This window comes from Boleophthalmus pectinirostris, unplaced genomic scaffold (assembly GCF_026225935.1).
Source record: "Boleophthalmus pectinirostris isolate CB_2022bp ecotype Guang Dong unplaced genomic scaffold, ASM2622593v1 HiC_scaffold_8, whole genome shotgun sequence".
Taxonomy (NCBI): Eukaryota; Metazoa; Chordata; class Actinopteri; order Gobiiformes; family Gobiidae; genus Boleophthalmus; species Boleophthalmus pectinirostris.
The window spans coordinates 14,093,957-14,113,609 of NW_026571515.1; the positions used below are offsets into that span (position 1 = coordinate 14,093,957).

Consider the following 19,653-nt stretch of genomic DNA (forward strand, 5'->3'; position numbering starts at 1 on the left):
GGGTGGATAATTGAACGCACCATCAGACTCAGAGGGGGTGTGGTCAGACTCAGAGGGGGTGTGGTCAGACTCAGAGGGGGTGTGGTCAGACTCAGAGGGGTGTGGTCAGACTCAGAGAGGGTGTGGTCACACTCAGAGGGGGTGTGGTCAGACTCAGAGGGGGTGTGGTTAGACTCAGAGGGGGTGTGGTCAGGCTCAAAGGGGGTGTGGTCAGACTCAGAGGGGGTGTGGTCAGACTGAGGAGGGATATGCCTGAGGACAGAGATATGTTGAGGCCACGCCCACATTTACTATAAAAACATGAACAAAATAACTTTATTTACAAAAACAGAGGCACGAGCAGCTTCACAACACCAGAGGAGGGCCAACACTATCAACACAATGTGAGCTAGTACTAATAATATGGCATTAACATTTGCCACTTTAGCAATTTAAACCGTCAAAACATGCTTTAATTTCAGAAATAAGTACATATAAAAAGTATGTATTTTAATATATACTATGATTTATTGGACAAAATTAAGACAGTGTTTCAGAAATATCCTAAAACTTGCTTGTAAGTGTCTTGGTTTATCTTTAACGTATTAAGAATAAGAATAGTTCACAGTCATATAATATTTTTTAATTATTGCATGTCTCTAAACCAATAACACTGTGTCATGTTTTTCAGGAGGAGTTTTTGAACTTCTTATTTGATAATTCTGAGCATGTTTGGGTCATGTTCATAATGACTTTTTTTTTTTTAGTAATTAGAATATCAGACACTCAAAGCCAAATTGGAAGTCAGTGTTAGAACTGAAAAACTGCATTGGTCCATCTCTGCTGCAATGGGCATTTAACCTAGAGTGACCAGATTTAAAATTCTAAGCATCCGGGTTGGGATGGTTCGTATAAATAAAATTGTGAAAAGAGTGTGTAAGATTGTGCATTCTCATGTTGCTTAATCTTAATCTGAGGGACTTCCATCACTGCATTTTTTTGCTTTATGGTAGTTGGGTTTTTTCTGTATTTTGACTAATCAAATGACATTTTATGCTCCTGTTTACTGTTGGTGGGGATCAGATTAGTCAAAAATTGTGATAGTCCTGTTTTAGTCTTAATTTAGTCAATTTAGACCAGGACTAAATTAATTTGGTCAAAAATAGGGACAACTATTTTTAGATCAAATTGGTTAAAAATCTTAACCTGATTCATCAGTCGGTTTCACTTCATACAAACCATCTGACCTTGCAGCATTAGGATTTGTTCGCTCGACAATAGGTGGGTACTTTTTTTATTTAACAAATCGCTGCTGTTTGGTCGTGATGTATGTAATGCGCTGCTAACAGGACTAACTGGTATATTAAGCTTTTCCCAAATCCCGTAGGAAGAAGGGCAATAACGTCTTTCCCCTTGCTAAAATTCACCAAACTTTCTCTTTATTCCGGCTTTAAATCCTCGATCTTGGGAATCGTTGCCAACACAGAATGTCTGTCTCATCCCTGATTGGCTAATGCATGAACTCGCACTTCCCGGGTTTTTTTCGAACTGTCTAGTGTATTCTAATTTCTGACCTAGTCCCTGCAGAGAAATGTAATTGAGCAGAAGCACTAGGTCAGGGGTGGGCAAACTTTCTGACTTGAGGGCCACAAATGGTTCTAAAATTTGACGGAAGGGCCGGACCAGGAGCAGATGGATGGAGTGTTTTGGTAATCCATCTCATGAGAGAAAAAAATATCCCATGTTATTGAAATATCCCATAACTGAAAATCATTACAAAGCATTACAACAAAATATCTGTCTTTCAAGTCCCACAGTATTTACAATTTTTTATTAATGACTTTTAAAACACTGAAAATGATTATTATTATTATTCAAGTTCAGCAGGCCAGATTAAAAAGATTAAAGGGCTGCATATGGCCCCTGGGCCTTAGTTTGCCAACCCCTGCATTAGGTGGCGCCAGCCTGGCTTCAAAAATAGGGACACCAGGGACATTTCTTGTATAAAACAGGGACAAATCACTGGTTTTGGATAAATCTGCTGGGACAGGGGACACAAAACTCCAAAAAACTTAAAACTGGGACTGTCCCGAGTAAATAGGAACATCTGGTCACCCTAATATAACTAGTTATAGGACGGGCATTCGGTTTAAATTTGAATGGACTGGCCCCACAGTACGTATTGGACCTCCTCCAAATTTACACCCCCTCACGCTCTGAGGTCCGAGGATCAGCGCTAGCTCGTGGTGCCTAAGACGAGACTTAAAACCAGGAGGGACAGGACCTTCTCTGTGTCCGGCCCCAAACTCTGGAACACCCACGTCCCAACAGCCATCACAGTGGAGTGTTTTCGTCTCGTCTCGTCTTAAGACCCACTTTTGTTCTCTGGCTTTTAACATCGCATGAGTTGTGTGCTCCTCTGTGTCTTTTATTTATGCATTTTATTTATTGGTTTTATTTATTTATTGCTATCTTATGGTTTTGCTTTTATTTTATTTGACTGGTTTTATTGTTTTAAGATTAGTATGATTCAGTCTGAGCATTTATTTTATCATTTTATTATTATTATTATTGTTATTATTACATATTTGTGCAGCACTTTGGAAACTGTTTTTGGGGAAATGTGCTATATAAATAAAGCGGATTGGCTTGGATTAAAAACAAAACAACAAGCATTTCGCTTGCTAGAGGAAGCGCATGATGTTTAGAAACAAAACAGCGGGTATTTCACTTGTTATAGGAAGGGCATCTGGTTTAAAAACAAAACATATCACCCATGTCAGACGCTGTACAGTTGTGGCTCTGGTGTTGTGAAGCTGCAAGCTGCTCTGCGCACTATTACTGTAACTTTAAAGGGAAACAGACTGCGTTTTACCCTACGACCACACGGGGGCAGTGTTGTGGCTGGTTCTCTCCGATTTCACAAGGCACTTTGCTTTGTTAAATGTCCGAAAGTCTTTAGCGGGAAGCGGTGACGTCCTCCCGCTCATTTAAATAAATAAATAAATAAATCCAAATTGAAAAAACCTAAAAAAAAAAAAGTCAAGTTTGGGAACCGTTGCTATAGTGACGTGATACAGATCATCTCGTCCCTCAGATCCTCCTCCGCGCGCGCCGTCACATAGGGCTCTTCGTCGCTGTAGTCACGTATGCTGCGGTCCCGGGCCCCTCCTCCTCCTCCGCCAGGGCCCCCTGAGCTCCCGGAGGCCCCCGTGCTCCCGTTCGCCATGGTGCCGTTGAGCAGGGCACTGGCGGCGCTCTCCATCTCATCTATGGTGAGCTCGCACACGTCGGCGATCTCCTGCTGGGCGGCGGACACGAAGTTGGGGTCCCGAGCGTATTTCCCCAAACCCTCCGAGATCAGCACCTGCACAGAAGAACACATAGAACCAGAGATTTAAAAAAACAACGCTCGAATATAACATAATTATCATATTTTTCGGACTGTAAGTCACACCTTTTTTCTTTTTTCAAATTTACTTTTTATTGAAAAAGCAGATTACACCTTGTAATGTGTAAAATGAAATCACACATTCCTGCTTTTACATTTTTAAAACATATATAAACTCGGAACAGGTTGTGGAGTCAGGGAACCTCTTTCACAATATAACGGAACATTGCAAATATGAAGTAGTTTTATATGAAGTCTGATCTCACCGGCTTTACATACTCTGTCCATTGAGACCACATCATGTAGTGGTTTTTAGTGGCACCAGCGACCTCTGCAAATACAAGGACTGGATGGATTATTTCAAAAAGTGTCTTCACACATCTACTCACTCACTAGGAAATGACGGCCTATGTCCAAAATTCCAAACTGTCCCTTTAAGCCACTTTCTTGTTATTACCTTTTTACTTGCTGCCAATAGAATATAGTCTTAATCTTGTGTTTGTGTTGTTAAGACAGTCTAATATTAAGTTACCAAGATACAAGGCTTCAAATGATAGGGGAAAAAACATTTTGCAGATGTTGATGAATCAATGACCAGTATTCTTGGATGACCCCACATTCCCAAAAAATATGGAAATGATTAGCCCCATCATTAACACATCTGCAACAGGCATCACCTATTCCTTGGTATCTCTTTTGTACTGGTGTAATGAAAAATCTCATTAGGTTTTTCCAACAAAATTCATGCCGTATATTTAACCCTGTTGAGATCCACTATCTTTGACCTATGAGCTTCCAATCATCTTCCATCATTGTAAACTTTCTCTCTCTTTCCCACTTTTCTTTCACATAATTTGCACTCTCCCCCTTACCCAACAGGACGCCATTATACAATTTTGAAACAATTTTTGTGGAAGATGATGATTTTATTAGTGACATAAATATTTGTAAGAAACCCTGGTCAGCTGAGGGAATTATAATTTTCTGAGTGAAATAGTGCCTTCTTTGCAGATACCTGAAGAAATCTCCAGAACCCAACCCATGCTTTTGTTTTAAAGTGTGAAAAGTTTGGAATGCCCCCTTGTGGACAAACGATTTATAATAAGTCACATCTTTTTCATGGTTTGGGTGGTCCTGTGACTTTATACTAAGGTCCAGCTCATATATATTAAAATATATAATGTCACATGTTCGTTATTTTCACAGAGACAGCCTTGAGAGGCTCTAGGCTTGTGTGTCAGTATCTGCTGCTCGTATTACTCCTGTACCATTGTCACTTCATGTTCTACTGAGCATGTCTCCTGCAGAAAAAGCCTCTGTCCTGTCTGTATCATGTCAGTGTCTTGGAGGATTTCAGCAGATTTCAGGTTTTCCCGGGGGCAGGGATAGGTGTATCGATCAGTTATGAGTGGAAATCCAATTACTGAAGTTTGAGACGTTTCATTTACACACTCACCTGCATTTAAAGCATACGGGTCATTAAGATGTATCCCACTCACTAATGTTCATTTAGCATCATAACTAATTTTATCACATGGCACATAAACTGTCATATCATATCATATTCTGCAGATTACAAGCTGCAAGTAGAGAAATCTGCAGCCGAATATGGTAATCGAGCAGCCAAAAGAAAATTTGGAGTGAGCTAGAAACTTGTGAGGGACTGGTGAAAAGCAGAGGATTCCAAAGAAGAAAACAACAAAGGGCTAAAAGATAGACTGAACAAGAGTTGGAGGAGTTACTCAGAAGTGACACCGAGGATGAAGAATTTAATCAATTTAGTGATTTGGAGTGAGATGGAGAGTTTGTTAAACATGTTCTGTTCTGTTGTTTATGTTATAGTTATCTGAAGAACTGTTTATACTATACTATACATTTACTATAACTTGACTTTCAACAAGAAATGTCAGTTCCTGGTGTCTGATTTTATAAAAATACATTTCCCCCTAAAAATATGACTTATATATGTTTTTTCGTCTTCATTATGGATTTTTGACTGGTGTGACTTATACTCTGGAAAATACAGTAACAACATCCTGCCTAGTTTTTCCTACATTTAAATTTTTATTATTTAATTTTATTTCATGGTTGGACGGGAGCAGCAGATGTTTTTCATTCATTTACTTAGAAAAGAAAACTGCGTCAAACATAACAAACAGATGCAGGTGTGTCCAACCAAAAGCTTTCTTTCCAACAGCAGTTCTAGTGCTACTAATTTTTAGAAGTAGACAATCATGAGATTTAAAGGTGCACTGCATAACTTTTCTGGTAGAGAGTCTCCATGGAGATGTTATTAATACAGTATTAGACTTGGACATTTCCATAAAAAACAGCATGAGAAGCCACCACGCTAAGTTACTGACCAGATCTATGGAAAGGTCGTGTGCAGCTCCTGAACAGAACTTGTTTTAAACATACAGTAGTTGTATATTCGATTGATGAAAAGCCCTGTGAGATACTGACCGCCTCCACCAGGCTGTGCGCACTGCCCCTCTTGGACAGGAGGTGTGAGCACATGTCAGGGGGCAGGTGCAAGTGGGGTGGGGGCAGACAGGGTCCTGAGGGGTAGTTCTGGTTCTGCTCTGGTCCTGGGCTCTGGCTCCGTCCCGCTGTGAACCAGGAGCTCCTCTTCACTGCTCCAGGGAGGCTGCCCACGCTGCCCGAGCTGCGCCAGTCCACCTGCAGAGCGAAGTCCAGGGTTACATGAAAGACAGATAAATACATCTTATGAGTGTTTAAATATGAGAGGTGAAATGTGATGGTATTTTACCTTGACGTGATTTAAAGTGCCTCCTAAAGGGCCCAGTTAATAAATTTACCACCATTCAAGTTCAAACTGAAATGAGGTGCAGACCTGAATGAGCGGGGTGTAGCAGGCAGAGGGAGACCCAGGGGGAGACACTGGAGGAGAGGCCCAGGAGCGGTGAGAGCGACTGGACCCAGAGAACGTCTGCAGCCTGCTGGCATCAAGACCAGCTACAGCCAGCACCTGAGGAGGGGCAAGAGGAGGGACAGTGGAGCAGGAGGAGGGGCAGGAGGGTCACTGCATTTATGATATATATGTGTATGTGTGCATTTGTGGATGTATGTAAGTATAATATCAATCAGAGTCTCTGATTTAACAGCCTAATCTGTTGAGCTGTTCAGTAGTTCTGGATCAGGTCTTAAAGCTGCAGTCTTTCAAACCTGTTACAAAGAGAGTGTCTAGTCTTTAAGGTCCCATCTGCTCTGGACAGAGCACACTGTGAAGACATCTGCAGCTGTGGCAGGGGCCATGCAGCCAGAAAACCACAGAGGCTCCAGGGGCCCCTGCCACTCCTGATCCCTTACCCAGAGACAGTTCAAAGATCTACAGCTGTGGCAGAGGAACAAGGTGATCTTCTCTGGAGTTCTTACAGTGTCCGAGACTCTCCCACAGCTACTGAAGGACAGGATCAGGCCAGCAAACTCCACTGTCCCTCTGCAGAACAGATCCACTGTCTCTCTGTAGAACAGACTCATAGTTGGGATAGGGAGCTCCACCTTCCTTAACTTGCAGGGAAAGGGAAGGCGTTGCTGGACCTTCTTTAGCACAGCTGTGATGTTGTCTCTGGTCGTGAGTTTATCAGAGAGAACTTGGTGCTCTGGATCCTCTCCACTTCAGTATGATTTATTTTAAGTGTGTGTGCATGTGTGTACTAGTATGTTTGTACGTCTGTATGTACAGAGCTGTTACTGCTGTGGGGGCCGTACCTGCTGCTGCATCAGGTGTAAGGGCAGTGCTGTGATGGGCGGGGACAGGGGAGGGGCCTCCTCACTGCCTCGACCACGCAGACACTCGAAACTGAAGGTCGACCTGTGAGACACTGAGACGAGACGGAGGAAAACCATTAAATATATATTCAAATATTTAAATTTTTTTGTGACCCCTCTAGTTTAAACTGAACTGGAAACAGGTCAGAATTCTCAGGTGGAATTTGCAGTAACTGTCAGATTGCAGATTTGTTGACTTGGTTTATTGTTCATATCTCTGTAATTACTGGGCCTATCCACATGAAAGAAGACATGATTGTTGTCAGTGAAGCCATCACATTCTGTGCTCGGCCCCATCCTCCATTTATGACAGCATCGCATTTTAAAAACACACCCACAGCCTATAAAAACGAGTGTGGCATACCCTGAGGGGAGGGCAGGAACCACCTCCGCGGCGACGGCTTATCCTCTCGGAAAATCAGCTCCTGGTCATCGTCATAGAAACCTTCATGCTGCTGGTCGCCAAGGTAACCCTCCAGGTCTCCGTCAGAGTCCAGAGGCGAGCCGGGTAATCTGGAAGAGAAGATGGAGCGACTGAGGAGGCAGGGGCAGGGTTTTCAAGTATGGACACCTGTTTGACCAATCACACTGTTCCTGTAAACTAACAAACAAGATAAGTGGACATAAAGAAAGGCTTTTACTTAGTAACTTAGAAACAACCCCAGTTATTTGATTCCAAAATGCATGAATTTCTGGACCTGTGAAGTAATGTTCCCTTTTGACACTTGAGACTGATCCCTTAGCCCAGGCGTCCACGATCCATTGGCAGATCGTAGCGTAATTCGCCCGGCGTTGCCTACCTGTTTTGGTGAATGTGAATGTGGATGGATAATTTGTTTTATTAAATTTCCTACGAGGTCGACTCAAATATACATTGAGTAATAATGTGTTTAATGCAGCTTTGTGCACATTTGTTTACGTTTTACAGAAATAAAACTTAAAATCACATGACTAATTTGCATGAACTGTAAGCGCTGGAAAAAAACAGCTTGCTCCTTGTGCGCTGGTGTGGTCAGATTCTGTTGGTGTAAAGGACACGACTCAGTGGAATATGTGTGTTCTTTCTTTGACAAAGGGGATGGCGGCAGTGTGCTTTGAGTCGATGCAGAAATATACTTCGCCCTTTACTCTGCGAGGCTCCTGACTACAGTAGCGGTAATGCTCCGTCAATCCATCAAGCAGTGCGGCTTCGTAGTTTACCAAAGTTGTACTAAAACATTTTGATAGATTTTTGAGCCTCATGTACCACATAAAATCAGTTCGAGGTCAGTAAGCACAACCAAAATTGACACATAAGGCACACCGGATTATAAGGAGCACTGTCAATCTTTGAAAAAATTAAAAGGATTTTAAATGCGCCTTATAGTCCGAAAAATACGGTAGATCATTTCCACACTGAGACTGTGTTGGAGTGTTGAGGGTATTGAGCATTTTATAAAGTTCTGAGACTGTTCCTTTATTTATAGCCTCTAAATTTCTTATCCGTTTCATTTTCATAATTGTAATACTTTTTAGGTAGTTCGGAGAGGATAGATGCTAATTGGGTATATTGTAGAAAAGTAGATGGTATTAAGTCATATTTGCGGACTATATCTTCAAAAGGTAACAATACACACTGTTCTTTAGCTCTACTTGAAATGTGATTGTGGGGAGAGTTTTAAAGAAATCCACATTCCAAAAACCTGAAGTGAAAACCGGACTGAAGATAAGTAAGTAATAAGGAGGAAAAGCATGTGAAGAGTCTGTCCCACACCTGTCTCCTCTGGGGCTCTCCTCTCCGCTGTAGTCCTGAGACCCCCTGTCCTCCTGCTCCTCTGATCCCAGCTCCGGGTCACTGCGAGCGGCCTCCTTTCTGCGCACGCTGGGGTACACGGCTCCACTCTCAGACCTAAGAAAACACACCACACTCACAAGTAAATATTCAACTTTTATGCTCTAATCTTTAATAACAAAATCTGCTTTTTTAGTCTCACTACTAATAATACGATTCATGACTTAAAGGTGCATTGAGCAACTTTTCTGGTGGAGGTTCTGCTACCTGCTTGTCTCCATGGAGATGTTATTGCTTTGCCTAGAATGTTCCATGATATGACATTAAACATATCCATCTAGCTTTTATTTGTTACGGGTGTTTCTATTCCTCAAAAATACAATAAATCCTCCTGTGAAAAGGAGCGACTCTCCACAGATCTGAACTGTATTGTTGAGTAGTGCTGTCACCTGCTCGTCTCCCTAGTGATAGACACAGTAGGTTTAATCTATACTGTGGAACATTCTAGACAAAGCAATAGCATTTCCATGGAGACCAGCAGGTAGAGGACCCTCCACTAGAAAGCATACTGATAGTAGTAGGTACACACAAGGAAGGTGTCTTGCCCAAAGGCACAACAGGATCTATCAACTAGCTCCTACCACCACGTCCACAGTGAGTGATGTGCAGGTACCTGACGTAGGCCTCATAGTAGCATGTTCTGTTCAGGGAGGATCCATGGGAAAGAAAAGACAAAAAAACAAAACAAAACATGTATGAATATAAATTTTAAAAAATTATTTGGATTATTTCAGCCCTGGAATTGACAAAAGGTAAAAGGAGCTGATAACTTGAAAACTAGCGCTTCATGACATCACAAGATGGAACAGAGCATTTTGAGTTTTGGAGATTTAGACAGACTAATAACGTAATTTCCAGACTATAAGCCACTGTTTTTTTCTCACTCTTTGAACCCTGTGGCCATATCGGTTTGTCAAAGCCTGATCCTATCAGATCTCAGAAGTTCAGCAGGGCCTGGTTATACTTGAATGGGAGACCACTGGGAAAATCAGGTGCCACAGGGGAACAAGGGAGGCAAGACACTTCACCCACACTGCCTAGTAATGACAATGGTGTGTGCGTGACTGATGGTGGTCGTCAGAGGTACTGATGGCGCCGTTTGGCAGCCGCGCTTCTGTCAGTCTGCCCCAGGGCAGCTGTGGCTACAATAATAGCTTACCACCACTGGGTATGGAGTGCCTGAATAATGCTCTGTACAGTGTGTTTGTGACATATGTCTATGGAAAGTGCCATATAAATAAAAACTTCCTTCCGTCTTTCCTTCCTTAAACAATGGTGAATATATGGATAGATTATTTGGTTATCAGCAGATCGGATGCGTGCGCAGCCTGAGTTGTCATCGCACTAAAATAGTTTATCGCCCTGTGATAAAATAAGTTATGATGCTAAACTAACATTAGTGAGTCGGATTCGTCTTAATTGCCTGTATGTGTTAAATGTAGGTGAGTGTGTAAATGACGAGAAGAAATGGCTCCAACTTCAGTAGCCAGACATCCACTCATACATGATGGATACACCTATCCCCAGGGAGAGACAGGGGTGCAAGAGTGAGACAGACAGGTGGAAAAGCTGATGTGCCAAGGAAGATGTTGTGTGAGTTTGTTTGTGTTTTGAACAGTCATTTTGCATTTCATGCACACATGTTCCTTATGAAAAACACACAAAGAAATACAGATGATGCAGCTTTTAAGTTAACAGCGATTGATGTGGATGTGGAAGAAGGAAACAGAGCTGCTGCACATGAGCTCGGCATCAGTGAGTTGATGGTGAAATTTTGGCGAAGACAGCATGATGAACTGACTCAACGCAAAAAGATGACAAAAGGTTTCAGAGGCGGACGGCCTGAACTTGAAAATGTTCTTGAAGACGTGGACACCTGCAGCTTATAGACAAGTGCAGCATATATATGTACATTTTTATTTCTTTTAAAATTTAGCTGATGCATCTTATACTCTTATTACGGCAATAAAAGGTTACTCAAACGTGTGTGAACAGAACAAAACAACTCCACGTCTGTTTTTGAAGAGGAAACAACATTCTAAAATGGTTAAAAAATAAGCATAAATTTTGCATCATATGGGACTTTGAAATAAAATGAATAAAAAATATGGGACTAAAATTGAAACTGAATCACACACAATTCATATATTAGGAAAAAAGTCAAAATCTCATCTCGTTCTTGTGTAAATTATATCTCAAATAAAATTGTACATGTTAAGCTCCGTGTGTTACCTGGTGGAGTGGGACTTCCAGGCGTGGCAGTGCAGTCCGCTGTACGGGGAGGAGCCCTGGTGCTTGGCTGAGGCAGGACGGTCCCGCAGGTGGAGCCTCTGCTGCCCCCCGCTGCTCAGGGACAGTACTGCGGGGACGTTGGCATTGTTCAGGTTGGCGTTGGATGGGATGGGCGACTGTCTGGAGGAGTTGCAGTAGTGGTTGAGCAGAGGAGAGGAGGAGGGAGAGGGCTGCTCAGGGAGGGTGCGGTCCAGGGAGGCGGGCAGGATCTGGAGGGGTCTCTGGGTCACTGTGGTGGGCTGGGTCTGGTCTGATCCCACGTGGTTGACATGGTTACCAAAAGGCCACCATTTCTCTGTCAAAAAAGACCATTTGTGAGTCTGCATGAAGTGAAGGGTTATGAAGAAAGGGTTAGGCCATTATTTCATTGTGTGTAAAATCCCTCAGTCGTCCAGGTAGAATCTAGCCAGGCTGGCGCCACCTAATGCCTCCATTCAATTTAATTTCTCTCCAACAACTAGGTCAGGAATCGGAATACATTTTGCAAGAAGGCCGGAAGTGCGAGTCCGGGCACCAGCCAATCAGTTAAGAGCCGTACATTCTGTGTTGGCAACGATTCCCGGGATCAAGGATTTAAAGCCGGAACAAAGAGAATGTTTGGTGAATTTTATCAAGGGGAAAGACGTTATTGTCCTTCTTCCTATGGGATTTGGGAAAAGTTTAATATACCACTCAGTCCCGTTAGTGGTGCATTACATACGCCACGACCAAATAGCAGCAACTGGTTAAATAAAAAAGTACCTGCCTACAGTCGAGCGAACGAATCCTAATGCTGCAAGGTCAGACGGTTTCCACAAAGTGAAACCGGCTGATGAATCAGACCAGGTAGAATCCATAGCAAAGGAGAAATACAATTTGTCAGCTGGACAAACGTTTATTTAGGTCGAAAACATTTCGCAGCTCACCCAGAACTGAAGAAGCAGCTTGGATGAGCTGCGAAACGTTTTCAGCCTTCAAACTGACTTTCTCCTTTGCCATAATTTCATTAGAATAATCTTGCACATGCAGCAGTTGTGACTTTTGAGCGCTGTGTACCTCATAAAATTAATTCGAGGTCAGTAAGCACAGCCAGAATTAACACATAAGGTGCACTACTGATTTTTGAGAAAATTAAAGGATTTTGATTAAAAATATGGTACACAGATATTTGAATTGCTTTATTTCTATTTATTTTATTTTCATTTACGTGTACATAATTGTGCCTTATTTGACACTAATCTCCTGTTATTTTTGCAACTTATTTAGAATTTATTATTACTGTTTTTATTATTCTCTTATTTGTTATTACAATATTGTGATGTGTAATTTCCCTTGTGGATCAATAAAGTTTGTCTAAGTCTAAGCCTAAGTCGAACAGGAGACAAGTAAGTGTCTCACTGTGCAGATCGGAATGTCTGGAAAAGTTCGATTTCCTAAATCAAACTCTTGTCCGTGGGCACTGTGACTCCTCTCTCGTTTAATCGACCATAAAAAACCCATTAAACCCCTAAAAAGCCCATTTCTGTGACACTGTTGCTCCTTTGATCTGGGCTTCTCAGAGTCTCCGGGAGCGCGGTCAAACTCAGGCTTATTTATTTCATGGAACGAGTAAACTGGAGACGGGGCTGGTTTCATCTCAGGATTTAAGGATAACCCTGGACTTTGATGAAATACACCCATAAAGCCTTGTAAACCAGGGGTCTCAGACTCGCGGCCCGGGGGCCAACTGCGGCCCTCAGAAGGATTTTTTGTGGCCCTCCACTTAATTCCAAAGAATAATGTCAGTGCGGCCCGCGGTAGATGTACTGCACAATCCCACCCCTCTACCGCGGGCCGCACTGACAGATGAAGCTGCAATCGGTGCCCATGCAGATTCACAACAACAGATTATTAACGCAGTTTACATCCCAAAACTTAACTTACAGCAGCTGTGAAGCAACGAGTCTAAGTGGATCTGTTAATACGAGTACACGTGCACATACAGCGTCACCGAAGAACCAAAACAATCCACACATGGTGGTACACGTGTGCGCACTTCACTTTACGCTCCCACAACCACAGTATCAGAGCACAGAGGAGGCGCTGACAGAATTCCCTGTTCATAAGTATGGGACCTTTATTTGAGGGGCTAATAAGAAATAAAAAGACATTGCCAGTCTGTTTACCTGCTCAACACTCGGTGCGTAATTTGCTGGCAACCCGATGACCAAGCTCCACCTGTGCGTTGCCGAAATCCACACGCACTCAGCGGCAAACACAGCTGTCCCATCAATATGCAAGCACCACAAAATTGCAGTAATCTATTCCAGAGGCTTGGCGACATGTTAGCAAAAAGTATGAGGCAAAAACAAGCGTCTTCCATCCATGTTTGACATACGAGAAGCAGATACACTCCAGTGTGGTGCTTTCACACCGGCAAACGAACCAAAACTGGTCCGATTAACGAGCCTCTGTATCCCGATACCTCCAGTTACAAAATACTGATGTTCAGTGTTAATACCGCGGGCCGTCCTCATCTTATCACCATGAACTCATAAAACAGCAACGTAGAACTTTACAAACTCACCTCATCATCCCAGAGTTCGGGTAACAGCAGAAGCCAACAGCGTTCACCATAGCGCGCAGCTCCTCACGACAGCGCTGGAGTCTGGTCCTTGGTCTTCTGTCGTCCTACAAGCGCGTTGGTCAGATGGTCCGGAGGCTCTGTCCTCCATGTGCTGGTTCCAGACGGTGGCGAGCAAGACCAGTGCGCAATGACTGGGTCTGAGCGGGTACGTTCCGCCATCTGCGCGCTGGTTCCGTGCGGGGAAAGCGAGAATGCGCTGTGGACTATACCTACAGGTCTGTGCGGGCTGCTCCGGTCCTCCGCGCTCAAGAACCGTGGCTGGTTGGGAGGTGGTGCAAAGCATCCGGACAGAAGCGTGAATTCAGTTTAGTTGGTGTCCGTCCTCCGCGCATTTGGTTCTTCACGGGGAAAGCGCTTTTCACTCCCCGCTCCACGTCATCTGAGCCTGAACCGGAGCTGCTCCTGCTGGTTCGGGACTCTGGTTTGGATCTAGTCTGACTGTATTTCTCACACTAGGCTAAAAGCAGGACATTTTTTAAAGGTGAATCAGTTGAATGGGTGATTGCCATAAAATTATTTGGTTAATTAAAGCCTAAAATAATAAATGCTGGTTCCTACATGATCACGGGGAACACCGGGACTTCTGTGCAGGTGCTGAACAGAAGTACACACCCCCAATTTTGACTCACTCTGGAGCCACACGTTCGCACACTGGTACTTGCTCTGATCTTCGTGTGTTACATTCTCTGTATTGGCCATTGTTGGTAAAATAATTCGAAACTGAATCGCGGCTGTATCTGGACAACAATCTGTTACTGCGCTGGAGTCATACAGCGCGTCTTTATTTCTTCCATGATGCATTTCGAATAGTTTGTTTGGACCTGCTGTCTATGGTTTGGACGCGGGTTCGCGTTCACACCAGAGGAACCGCACCAAAGTTGGTCATTTGGTGCGGATTCAAGCAAACCGAGTCCGATTGACGCTTTCACACCAACGCAAACGAACCGAACTAACCACTTTTGGTTCAAATGGACCGTTTGGTGCGCACCAAATACTGTCGGTGTGAAAGCACCTATTACAGGTCAAGGCTCACTGATGAACATCTTCAATCTATCCTGAGGATCTGCTTCCTCCTGCAAACCAAATATCTCTCAGCTGTGCAAGATGAAGCGTAGCCAGGTTTCAACCAGCAAGGAGTAGGCAAAAGAAGAGTAGATGTATTAGTTTAAACTTACGTTCTGAATACATTTTCATGTTCTGAACTGTTATTAAAGATTAAGAAAGTGTGTTGCATGTTGTTCTTTCTCTCTCTTTTTTCCCGTGCAACCGCTATTTATCGAATACTCAATGTGGCCCAGCCTCACTCAGACTTTATCTAATGTGGCCCCCAGGTAATTTGAGTTTGAGACCCCTGTTCTAAACAATCCAAAAGCATACCCTGTAGATGTCCTCGTCCTCCTCGTCCACCAGCCCCTCCTCCTGCAGGTCACATGATATGGCTCTGCGGATCTCAGGCCCGATGTCGTGAAGCGTGCGCAGACCAGCCTGGACACCACAACACACTCACAGATTTGAGTTTTTATCCAACAATTCAACACTTTATACAGAAAATAATGATGGAGCACAGCACTAACTCTGTTGGGCAAGGTACTTTGAGACTGTTTTGCATGATTTATGACTTATTACTGTTATTTCAAAGTAATATTAATATTACTTAATATTAATATTAATATTAATATTATATAGTAATATACAATATTACTGTATTTAAAATGTAAGGCATTACATTACTATTGTATTACTTTTAAGTTACTCTCACCAAAATAACTGAGCAAAGATGCTGAACATTTGCATCGTATATGGACTAAACCAGAACTAAACCAGGACTAAACCAGAACTGAGCCAGGACTAAACCATGACTAAACCAGGGCTAAACCAAATCTAAACCAGAACTGAACCATGACTAAACCAGGACTGAACCAGGTCTAGACCAGGACTAAACCACAGCTGAACCAGGACTGAACCACGACAAAACCAGGTCTAAACCAGGACTGAACCAGGACCGATCTCAGGACTGATCTCAGGACTAAACCAGGTATAAACTAGATCTAAACCAGGACCAAACCAGGACTAAACCAGGACTGAACCAGGTCTAGACCAGGACTAAACCAGAGCTGAACCAGGACTGAACCAGGACTAAACTGGGACTGAACTCAGGACTAAACCAGGTATAAACCAGGACTAAACCAGAGCTGAACCAGGACTGAACCAGGACCGATCTCAGGCCTAAACCAGGTATAAACTAGATTTAAACCAGGACTAAACCAGAACTGAACCAGGACTAAACCAGAACTGACCTAGGTCTAAACCAGGTCTAAACAAGGACTAAACCAGAACTAAACCAGGACCAAACCAGGACTAATCTTGGACTAGAACTAGGAAGCGCTTTGCAGACAAGGTGTCTTTCATTGCTGCTGATATCGCAGTGATTTTAGCGAATTTGTATGAAGAAACCACCACTTCAATCCAGGTTAAAAAAGTATTGTAACATGCGATACTGACATTTGTACCGAGTAAAATATTATAATTTTTTTCCCTGTAATACCTTACATTACTGTGTTACAGCAAAAAGCAACGCATTACAGTAATTTGTTACTTTTATAACGCGTTACTCCCAACACTGAGCACTAATAATCCAATAATGTGGTGTTAAACAAATCTGACTTTAATGAGCTTCATAAAAATATATTTCTTATTATTTGCTGAAACTCGAGTTTATTTTATCTTCTGTGTGACAATGTGATGTCCAGAGGAGGTTTTAGACAGTTTTAGTTTTAGCTCATTGTTGCGTTTATTTTAAAGAACACATGCTATAATTGTGACTTTATTTCCCTTTTATTGTCCTTTTAAACTTGAGGTTGCTTTCATTTTCTAGATTAAAATAATAAAATGTGGATTAACAATTAAGTCTGCATCCCCATGAACACAATCTGACCATGATTTGAGTAGGTTGAGCGTAGGAAAAGTCAGGAGTTTTGTCTATGACAAAACTAAACTGGCAAAATTCAAACTGCCCAGAGAAGATTACCTTGGTTTAATGGATTAATGAAACAAATGTGAATGAAAGTAAATACAACTCCAGGTATATTTTTGATGAAGAACAATGGTATAACAGTTAAAAAGGTAAAAAATGTAAATATGTGTTCTTTAAAGGTTTATATATTAAGCATTACCAACATTAAAACATAGATCAGAAAATAAAGTAATATGGGCCCTTTCAAATTCCTGCCTCAGTTTTCTGCCACAGAACTCATCCATAGCTGAAAAAAGCATTCACTTTTAGAATATTATTATTTTTATCATGTCTAATGTGGACCATCATCAGGAGGGATTTCATGAAAAAGACGTTTTTTGTCCAGAGTGAACATACATTTTTGAGTCACGTGTCCTCTGTCACATCAGACTTAATCAAAACCTTTGGGCCTCATTCATGAAACATTCTTACAAGCAAATTAGTACTTAAGGTTTTCTTCTGAAAATTTTTCGCATTCACAAAACTTTTTCTTAACTGGAAAAGAACAAATCCTACAAAATTTGACTGGAGCCAGCAAGAAAAAGAATATCCTGTTTGGGAACATTTTGAGCTGATATCTCCTAATAAAATATATAGTAATAATGACATCATTAAATAAACAATATTACTAAATACACAAATTTTCCCTGATCTAATATATTTCTTGTAAAAATAAAAAAAAATAAAAAAATCAGGTGAAGTGTCTACTTTTTCTTTTAACCCAACAATTATATCATGAACACAGACTCCATGTGAATAGGCGAGTTTCATTGTTGACAAAAGCGCGCGTTGCATACTGGGAATTATTTTGGTCGGCAGCAATAAACACTAATTCAACATGACGGACGGAGCGAGAAAGCACGTAAAGGGTATTGATCCTGGTTATTTATCCACTCTAACGGCAGAGGACCGAAGACGATTTGACCAGAAATTGGTCATAAACATCGATGGACGCCAAATCACCCTTTTCAACCCCTACAAAAGGTGGACCAAAACAAATTTCTGGTCAGAATCGCCAACTACCTGGACAAATATTCACTACGGCGATATCCATAATGACTTGGTGGAAACTCCTGGGTCATTCACAGCAGAAAAGATGAAAACCTCCAAGAGTCTCGATGTGTTGTTGAACTTGTTGGAGTCCACGGTTTGCTAGGATCTTCTACGTTTGCTCTGGGAATGTTTGAAAGCCGTTTAATTCACCGTTAGCGGTTCTTTTCACTCAGAATACGAAAAAGACATTTTCCTTCTTCCGTGCACTGTGTTTGACCGCTAATGTGCTTCTTGCCTCCGACCAAAATATTTCCCAGCATGCAACGCGGGCTTTTAATAACAATGACGTCAGCTGAAACTCACCTATAAATTCACACTTTATGTTGAAACCACAAACATTCAAATATTTAATCATTCATTTGTTCAGTATAAATCTTTCCAACAGAATCACAATGATCATGTTGACTGTTCTATTTTCACTCTGCCTGTTATACATTTTTTGGCCACTTGATGGCGCAGTGGAGCAAATGAAGCACCTTGAAGCATCGGCTCAAGAGTCGAGCCAATGGATGGAACGCGTCAGTTCTTCATGGGGCTTCATCTCGCCATCACTACTGACCGTCCCAACCCGCGTCTGTCCCAGTTTGAATATTGAAAATCTGGTTTATGTACAAAATCAAGTATCCTGACGTTGTGTTCAGAAGTGTGGTACCTGCAGAGCCATGGTGGTGTTGATCCGGTCCCAGGAGCGCCGTCCCACCAGCCCTTGCTCCTTGCGCCTCTTGAACTTTCTGAAGTAGTCCTGTATCAGGAAGGTGGCATAGAACTTCCCCACAGTCACCTCGTCATCTGAGACACACACACCCGGCTCCTGTCAAGACCCGAACTCTACTAGACTACACACGAGCCCAGGTAACATACATGCTAGCACAGGGACTACAAATCAACACAGCATCAAGCTAACACAGGCTCTACAAGGACTACAAATGACCATACATTCTCAGCTATCACAGGCTCTAGAGGACTACAAATTACCAGAGCATCAAGCAACCACAGGCTCTACAAGGACTACAAATGACCAGAGTATCAAGCTAACAGGGGCTCTACAAGGACTACAAATGACCAGAGTATCAAGCTAACAGGGGCTCTATAAGGACTACAAATGACCAGAGTGTCAAGCAACCACAGGCTCTACAAGGACTACAAATGACCAGAGTATCAAGCTAACAGGGGCTCTATAAGGACTACAAATGACCAGAGCATCAAGCAACCACAGGCTCTACAAGGACTACAAATGACCAGAGTATCAAGCTAACAGGGGCTCTACAAGGACTACAAATGACCAGAGCATCAAGCAACCACAGGCTCTACAAGGACTACAAATGACCAGAGTATCAAGCTAACAGGGGCTCTATAAGGACTACAAATGACCAGAGTATCAAGCTAACAGGGGGCTCTACAAGGACTACAAATGACCAGAGTATCAAGCTAACAGGGACTCTACAAGGACTACAAATGAACAGAGCATCAAGCAACCACAGGCTCTACAAGGACTACAAATGCCCTTTAACTTCACTATCAGTGTGGATCTAAAAGTCAAAATGAGCTCATGAGAAACACATCACAGGAGACAGTATCTGCTCGTGTATCTTTGTGCCTTATCACTCTGAGATGTGTAGAGGCGTCATTTCCCATGTGAAAAACAGTCACACTTATTTTCACAGGAAGCAGATAAACCAGATAAAGCATTTAAGATA

The 19,653-nt window shown here is 42.4% G+C and overlaps 1 protein-coding gene across 1 annotated transcript in view; it reads right to left on the reverse strand.

Moving 5' to 3' along the window:
* Positions 1-3,040: 3,040 nt before the first annotated feature.
* Positions 3,041-19,653, reverse strand: part of cacna1db (calcium channel, voltage-dependent, L type, alpha 1D subunit, b) — a 131,000-nt gene continuing 114,387 nt past the window's right edge. The window contains 11 exon segments of the mRNA XM_055165889.1: positions 3,041-3,346; positions 5,834-6,049; positions 6,225-6,359; positions 7,103-7,215; positions 7,527-7,696; positions 8,916-9,050; positions 9,607-9,633; positions 11,226-11,568; positions 11,571-11,580; positions 15,268-15,375; positions 18,609-18,745. Coding sequence (XP_055021864.1) covers positions 3,041-3,346; positions 5,834-6,049; positions 6,225-6,359; positions 7,103-7,215; positions 7,527-7,696; positions 8,916-9,050; positions 9,607-9,633; positions 11,226-11,568; positions 11,571-11,580; positions 15,268-15,375; positions 18,609-18,745 — 1,700 coding nt within the window.